An 8,774-nucleotide genomic window follows, 5' to 3' on the forward strand; every position below is an offset into this window, starting at 1 on the left:
TTAATCCCCGCCACGCGCACATAACAAGCCGAGGCTACCGCCGGTAGGGGATTTGAATTAACATCCAATGACAGCCTTTACGCTTACTCGGTCTCCGACTCATACACCGGCACACTCTTCCCCGCCTCGTTCCTCTCGTCTCGTCAAAGGTCTCCTGCATCCTCCTTCTGTCTCTTCTGCGACCGACGGCTGCAGAGGCTCTAGCCGACCGCGCCAGTTGTGGTCCGTTATTCGCTCGGCGCGGTGGTCCCTCACCGGCCGTCGCGGGTAACCTCTCGGCCGTGCACGTAAACAAAAACCCATACCTATAGAGAAGCGCGCGTGCATCGCGTTGACCACAAACTCACCCGGGAGCCGTCTCTGGCCGCGCGCGACCCACCCCGCGAGTCCACTCACGCTGTGTCAGGTCTCTCTCCCTCCACGCTCATCCACTCCCTGTCTCTCTCCGCCTCTTCTTCCTCTCCACATCCTAGCTCTCTCCTCCTCTCTCCCCGCCGGCCTCCGGTTTCCCTATCTCAATCTCCTTTCTCCCTCCTCTCCCTCGTCCTGCTCTGTAATCTCTTTGCTCCTCCGGCTTCCACCCTCCTTCGCCTCTCGCTCGCTCGGTCTCCTCACCTCCGTCCTCCTCTGTCTGTCCTGTCTCTTCTGCTGTGTGCTCCCCTCCGCCTTCTCCTACTCCCTCGTGTCTCTCTGTCTCTCTCCCTCTCCTTCTCTCTTTCTCTCTCTCTCTCTCTCTCTCTTCCTCTCCCTCTCTCTCTCAATGTTTCAATTCAAAGAGCTTTATTGACATCAACAAAAGCATGTTGCCAAATCAACTCACAATAGTTTAATCTGAGAGTTTTAATCTCAGTTTTATATTATTGTGAGTAAGTAAAGGTTATAAACAGGGTTGGGAGGTTTACTTTAAAAATCTAATCTGACACAAATACTAGTTACCTGTTTAATATCACATTAAAGTAATGTAATTTGATTACTTTGTTACTTTTAGATTACCTGATCATCAAATGTGCACAAAACAACCCAAAAGGAAATAAATAAGAAGTATTGACAGACGTTTATTCTATAAGACAAATAACTGTGTCCTGTGAACTGTGTGAATAAAAACTGATACTAAAAGCTTCATAACACATTGAGGTGCACTTTCTGTTCTACTTTTTACTGCATCCCAATTATCTGACAGCTTTAGTTACTACGTTTAATGTATTTTATGGTTCCAGCTCGTCAAACATGATGATTTGCAGCTTTTGCTTTTCAAAAATGTTCATTCGGTTTTAATAATTTTGGATGTTTGGACGATTAAACAAAACAAGGATATTGAAGATGCACTTTTGGGCTCTGGGTGATTTTATCAGCAGTTTTTCACTCATTTCAGAATTTCTACAAACCAATCAATCAATCAACCAACCAATCGAGAATCTAATGACACTCAATAATCATTAGTTGCAGCCTATAAAGTTAAAAATGAGCTCCACCTCAAGCAACAATAACAGTAAAATCCTGTTTTTATATTAATGAATGAGTATTTATAATCTAATGTGTATTAATAGTATAAAAGTAAGAGGGGACATCATTTCTGCATTTTAAGTTTTAATACTTAAAGTAGGACTTTAACATGTAACGGAGTATTATCACAGTGTGGTATTAGTACTTCTCCCTCTGAAGGATCCTCCTCCTTTAACGCAGTGTTACTGTATTACGTGAAGGTTGTAAACAGTCAACCTCACTTTACTTTTTACTCCTCACTCTCCCGAGCAGCAGAGGTCAGACGGTGTAACGGTGTCTGATTACACACACACAACCTCGGTGAGTCTCTGCATGAAAGCGAGGCAGGTTCATTGACTCTATACCGTGTGACCTTTAGCTCCGAGGTGGATCAGATAAGTGGACGCATTGCTAGGGAAGTTTTGGCAAGCACAAACAGTTCGAGTTCAAAAACAACAAAAAAAAATGGGAAAACCCAAAGTTCGGTTAGAGTCTAAGTTGTGCAAGTCTTTGAAGTGCTCTCTTTCATCTTCTCTTTCATGGCTCACGGTCACTCTCAATGATACACAACACTACGCTGGTTATATGTAAATGTAAAAATATGTTGGTGTCATTAGGGAAAAATACAAATCATGTTTCCAGGAGCAGATAATGTATCTAACAAAAAACAGTCCCCCCCCTCTCTTGTGTGTGAATGTGCGATGACAGACTCAAAATGCCCATTGAAGGGGAACAGTGGTCTGCAGTGTTTGCCCCGTGAACAGAGCCCTGCAGTGACTCCTTTCAGTCAAACACCCGCCACTGTTCCCCTGCTCTCACACACACACACACACACACACACAAATACATCACAACCAGAAAAGGGTTTACAAAACAAAAATCTTGTTTTATTCTCCTTCTGCCATGTAGGAGTTGTATTACATAGATGGTTTGTACATGAGAAATAAAAACAATGAAATATCCAATTCATACATATAGTATATCTTTTGGTAGTGAGATCCATTCATGCACTGCAAATTATCTCTCTCGCTCTCACACACACACACACACACACATACACTCTCTCTCTCTCTCTCTCACACACACGATGCATCCACACTCTTAATCCTTCCTTTAAAAGACTGCAGGTATTTTGCTGTACAGACCGTCCTCCTCTGGTTAACTTGGACTTAGCATGTTTGTGCCTCTCATGTATTATTAGCATTACAGCTGAGCTCTGAACACACACACACACACACACACACACACACCTGGTGATATTTGATTTACCCAGAAGGTCCGTTAACTGAAATGTGAGGATCGAACTGTTGTTAATAAAAGTAAGAGTGACGGACTGTGTGTGTGCGGGAAGAGTTTTTGATCCGAAACACCTGCCACTAAGACTATTTAAGCTAGTTTCTAAGATGCAACTAATCCTTTCTGGGTAGCAGGAAATTAATTATCTCCTTGGTTTGCATGACATAAGAAAAATATAAAAACTTGTATATAAAAACTTGTAATAAACAGCAGGGCAAATGTTGTATATCTAATAATGAAACCTGAATTTTTGTTTAATAAAATACAAATTAATATATATGTAACATATGTCATTTTATGGCTAACAACTTTGTTTGGATTAAGAAAATAAGAGTTGCAGCTTTTGAAACTAATAAAAATCTTTATTATTGCGAAGTAATAATAAAATATCTGTCACTCAGATGTTAGAAGAGGCTCTGATGAGTTTGGAAATATCTTTAGAGCGGCAAATTGTTAAAAGACCTTCTGGTTTTTTAAAGATCACCACGTATTTTCTCTGTTAAAAATATGAATGTTTAGCACTCTGGCTTGAATGTAATGAAATATTGGCATGAGAGGCAAAACTTTGGGGCTAGGTTGGACCCAGTTTTTGCCCAGGACATACGACTCCTGGCACTTCAGACCGCAGTTATACGATCCCCTTAGGTTGTCGAAACCAGCGCCTGCAGCTTTCACAGCATCGAAAAGACACACAAGCATTTGGAAAGAGCTTCTTGCAACAATCAAAGCCAGCAGCCAAACACACCAAACTATGCCAGGAAATCTTTAGGGATCAAACCTGGTTCACTGCTCTCTGGCAAATGAAAAATTTCCAGGGTTCACCTGCTTTTCATGTGATCACAGTGCTGACACGTTTTCTGTGCCGTCTGTTTGTCTGTCAGCAGGACTGCGGGTAAAATAAACTACTGGCCCGACATTGATAAGACTTGGTGGAAGGGTGTAACATTGGTCAATAAAGGAAACCCATTATATTTTGGAGCAGATCCGAGATCAATTGTAACAGCGGTATCTATGGCAAAATTAACTGAATTCGTAGCGCATGCGTGAACCCGTCGTAAAGTGAATGAACGGAACATACAACAACAAATGATACACACCTTCTACTACTATTATTTAGAGGTGATTCACCCTTACAGCTGTGCCTCAGCCTTCAGGTATCCTTTAACATTGTACATGTAAATCTGGGTTATTTATCGCTGTCAAAGAAGATTTGGAAAAACATGTTAAGTTGAATTTTAAATGAGACCTGGAACAGAGTGCTGTTACACCAAGACGTGATTATCTGTATGCTAACATGCTTTGAATGATGACGGTACACATGAAGCATATCGAAAAAAGAAAGAAAATCACCTAAAAATGAAATATCTTCCAAACTTGTCTGGCCTGGAGCCCACTTCAAAATAAATACTTGTGCCTTTGCAAACAGGCACGGACTTATTTCAGTGCTTCAAAGTAACAATATCAACACAAATTGCACGAAACTAAAACCTCCAAACTTTTATCTGCATCGAAAAAAGGTAAAAGTCACCGCTGTGACCAAGCAATGAGGATGTCGACTGTGCACTTAACGGATATGGATATCTGGCCTCTTAAACTCAATTTAAACAAGATCCTTTTAAATGTGTGTTGGGGTTGTGTGTGTGTGTGTGTCTGCAGAGTGAAACTGGGATTTCAACGGTGTGTTAATGTGATTGTGAGTCTTAGTCCGGCTATTGACTACGGACGATTTTAGAAAAAAGATCCGAGATTCCTAATAAAAACTTTCATTTCAAATATTATAATTTTTTCCAGGCTTTTTGAAATTAAAAAAATGTACAAAAATCGACAAGTTTTGTTCTTCCTAAAAACAACTCAGCGCTGTACATGTGATTGTGCTTTTGAACACATACTCGCACAGTCCAGCTGTCATGTTCCTATGATCACACAGCGACCCACGTTCTACAATTTCACATATGCAGATATGTTCCTCTCTTCATGCTCCGCTTCAGCTGCGCGTGCCAGTTTTTTCCCGCCCCCCCACCCCTCCCCAATCGTCCATCGCAAACATGCTCTGCAGGTTGCCCATACGAACCCAACGACCCAGCCTCCAAGCACTCTCACCTGGTTTCAGCGGGCGTCACCGACCTGGACCAGATGGCAACACATGAACCGGCCTCTCGATGCTTGTATTAACCAGCTTTCATGCGTGTGCGGCTTTTCCATCAGTATCCGTTCCAAAAATAAAATCACCCGTCCTCTGGGTCAGGTGCGACAAAATCATCTGTCTGGTCTGAGCATCCGCTCCCGACATGGACCCGTGTCTGATCCCGCTGCAACCTAGCTGTTTTCACCAGGACACACTCAACTGGCCTATCATGGCATTCAGGTCTCTATCGGTTGCCCGATGGTTACGAAAGCGTCTACTCTTTCCGCCAGCAACATCTCTTTCTTGGGTGTCATCTGGGGTTCGAGTCGGTCCCCTTCCAGCTCCCGTGTTAAGCCGTTGATGCATTTTCTGTCATCGTCCTCCTCGTCTGGACGTGAGTCCAGGCATGTGTCCCGAGTCACTCCTTAGGGGTATTGTGGGGGGCAGAGGTCTCCTGCCACCACGTTGGCAACGGTGCGAGGATCTGGTCCGAGTACCCTAGACGGTGATTCCTCCTTCGTGTCGGCTGTGTGGGGTTCTGCCTGGAGAGAGCGGTAGCAGTTTTATTCATGCAGCAGAAGGAACTACATACCCATACATACATACTAACTAGCTAAGGGGCCCGTCCACACAAGTACGTTCTTTTCAAATCCTGCATAAATGGACGATTATCGTATCTCGGCCTCGGTCCCAGACAATACCGTTTTGTTTTCCGGGGTGTCGAAAAACTGGTAATCTGTCTTTGAGAACGGGCCTAGAGTCCGGCCGAAAAATCCTAAAACGCTCAATAGCTGCGGCCGAATGCGGATTTTTCAGAAACAGTCGACGTATTCCAGGCCCCCGCCTCTTTAACCTCTTGCCTCAGTCGCCCACCACCGCTAGACGCGTCATAATAATAACGGTGGACTACAGCGCTTGTGCACAATGAATGACTTTATCCACGCATGCTCCACTGGCTTCTTTTTCCGGTTTTGAGTATACTTGGCTGTCGGCGGCATCACAACGCGACATACCAGCCTGGCATCTGTATCCACAGCGTATTGGGTGACGCCGCCGCGCTCATCGTCGCTGGCGACAGTCCAATAAACGGTCCCAAAATCCCACCGCAACAACCGCGGAAATCGTCCTCTCTCCGGCTCACATTTCTCTCCCCTCTCGCCGCGCCCGGCGTATAGGAGACTAACAAACACGAAGAGAAAAAACTCAACAACTTCTAAGACGTACAATAGAAATCACAAAAAAACCAGCATAAAAAAAATAACAAAAATACACATAGACAACAAGCGAAAACAGACAACACATTAAAAAAAAAAACTAAAAAAAATAAATATAACAATATGACACAAAGAATACAAAAGAAAAACACAGAAAGCCCCATTCATCGACTGACGCCTCTACACTCCCACTGTGTAGTATCTAATGTTGCGAAAACTGCCCCTGGATGTTACTATATCCGAGCTAGTGGTCAACTTTTTCAGCCCTGCTCCGTCCCGTCTGTTGTTCTGTTTTACGGCACTCTTCTACAAAGCCTTTCTGTCTATCTAAATTAAAAACATACACGTTAACATACTAAACAACCGTAGTGCACGCCTACACAGCAAGCCAAACACACAGATGCTTCCAGACCAAGAAATAACCTAGTCCATTTTTTTCGCTCTCTGTATCGTCTCCCAATAACCAATACTGGGACTAACTAGCCCTACACTGAAATACTGTACAACACTGCTGTGCCTTTATTTACATTTCTTCTACATGGATCATTAACAGGATGCTGACTTTTCGTGGGACATGCAGCTTTACCCTCAGTCAGTCTTTTTGCACAATATCATGTATGTAGCCATTAAATCAACCTTTAGAACCACTTTTAAGGTTTCTCGTTTTAAATCGAGGTAGCTGGATAAATGATCATTCAGAGACGGTTTGTTCAACTAACTCATGGAGGTAAAGTTAACTTGATTAGTCGACAATGGCGGGTAAAATGTGCCAGTAACAATTGTCGTTTCCGTTGTGGTCGGCAAGAAAAGAGAAGTCGGCTTTTGACTACTTCTGTCTGAAAACAAATATGCATGCATCTCGCGAGAAGGTTACGAAACCAGATCTGTCTTTATTTTCCAGCTAACAACAAAGATGAAAGCTAGCTTTAGCTTTAAGCTTGTCCCCTGTGTTGTCTTCGTAACTAATACTGTTTGCTCCTGTTTTCTTCCGATATTTCTTGCATGTTTGAAGACGTCTTGCCACTTTTAAACAGAATGGTATAAGGAGTGCTTCTAAATTACATTAGATACCCTCTTCACTCTCATTTTTAAAGTCATGAGAACATTTACTGTTGTTGGAGAATGTTTGATCGGCGTGCCACGAGCTTAAGTAGGGCAGAGAATGCTCTATTTATCAATTTAGGAATAGAGAGATGGATTAACTGATTGCTACCTTGCTGCGGTACAGGATGAACATGTTTGGTGCGGTGAGCTCTGGAGTTTGCGCGGCTGGAGACAACGGAGGGTGGAGGGTCGAAGAGCTTTTCTTCCATCTTGGCCTCTTTGACGAACACACAAGACGTCCCCAGCAGAACGATACTGTTGAGCACCTTCAGAGTGATCATCCTGCACACACAAACACACACAAAAACATTACAAACTACATACAAACATTAAGAAACAGAGAACTAATAACACTGTAAATGTGTGCTCAAAACTTGGAAAAGCCAACTTGACATTTACCCCAGGTAAAACAGCAGCACACACATAAAGGAGAGTGAACCCTGGATCTTCACTGAGCTGGTCACTACTCTGATCAACTGAAGAAAGAAACACAAACACGTCATCAGATGTAAAGTGTATACAACATTAGAACATACACAATGAATATCAATGGATATCGTCATTAAAACGTGACTGACCAGCAGAGCTAAAGGCAGAGGGATGAAGCCCATTCTTCTGGATACTGAGTCACTGTAGTCTGTGTAAGCCTGGAGACACATTGAAGACATTTTCTCATAATGCATCAACAACCAACATTACTCTTTTCTTCCCCAACCAATGCATAAACCATTACACAACAACAGTCAGTCAAAAAGGAAAGATTAGAGGACATTTCCTCAATATTGCAAGTCTTGAGGAAACTTCGTATCTCATTTATGAATCACTTTCCTGCATAACAAGCGACCCTACATGGGATTTTGAGAAACTCCGGTCTACTTTATATATATTTTTGTACTTTGAAAGTTTGCATAGATTTGGGTGGACAGTTGGGTGGAGACTCAGCTGATATTTGAACTTATTTCACTCACATTTTTCTGTCGACTACTGACAAGGTCAAATGCAAGGCTGGCTCTGTATTCCCCGTATACCTGGAAAATGAACAACATTAGTCAGGCAGGAGTATAAACATTAAAAACACCAAAGATATATACAGTTACTGACATAAAAGAAATGAGCAGAAGGTATCTGTGTTATAATGATGATAGATGATAAATGTTAACTTGTTTATTTAAAAAAAAAAAAAAAAAAAAACAAAAGCTTGCCTGTTGGGCGCTCATAATCTTGAAATCATGATAAAAGTTAAAATTTTTAAAAGTTGAAAAGTCAAAGTGCAACGGATTAAAGCTGCAGTAGGTAACATACACAGTGCAAAACCTTCTGTGACTCTCTGTACTGCTCGTATCACTCTGCTAAGCCCCTCCCACCAAACCCGCAGTACAGCAGGAGAATCGGGTTGCCCTGCGAAACATCATGACGGTGAGAGCTTTCTGTCACCAGACCCCAGTCCCTCTCATCATGACGCGTCTTCTCAAAGACACCTATCCTGCGACGTGTCTAACAGTGGTATTAGAGGATGGTATGGGCATTATTTTCTACAGTCTCAGCAACAACCT

At 42.6% G+C, this 8,774-nt stretch overlaps 1 protein-coding gene across 1 annotated transcript in view; it reads right to left on the reverse strand.

Annotated features, from left to right (window-relative positions):
- Positions 1 to 5,328: 5,328 nt before the first annotated feature.
- LOC118326724 (transmembrane anterior posterior transformation protein 1 homolog) overlaps positions 5,329 to 8,774 on the reverse strand; it is a 9,883-nt gene continuing 6,437 nt past the window's right edge. The window contains exons 10-15 of the mRNA XM_035659768.1: positions 8,190 to 8,249; positions 7,800 to 7,868; positions 7,621 to 7,697; positions 7,331 to 7,503; positions 5,917 to 6,116; positions 5,329 to 5,445 (exon numbers count right to left, since the gene is read on the reverse strand). Of these exons, the coding sequence (XP_035515661.1) occupies positions 5,329 to 5,445; positions 5,917 to 6,116; positions 7,331 to 7,503; positions 7,621 to 7,697; positions 7,800 to 7,868; positions 8,190 to 8,249 (696 nt within the window). The remainder of the gene's footprint in view (positions 5,446 to 5,916; positions 6,117 to 7,330; positions 7,504 to 7,620; positions 7,698 to 7,799; positions 7,869 to 8,189; positions 8,250 to 8,774) is intronic.

This window comes from Morone saxatilis, unplaced genomic scaffold (assembly GCF_004916995.1).
Source record: "Morone saxatilis isolate NCDOM2014 unplaced genomic scaffold, NCSU_SB_2.0 Contig17, whole genome shotgun sequence".
Classification (NCBI taxonomy): domain Eukaryota; kingdom Metazoa; phylum Chordata; class Actinopteri; family Moronidae; genus Morone; species Morone saxatilis.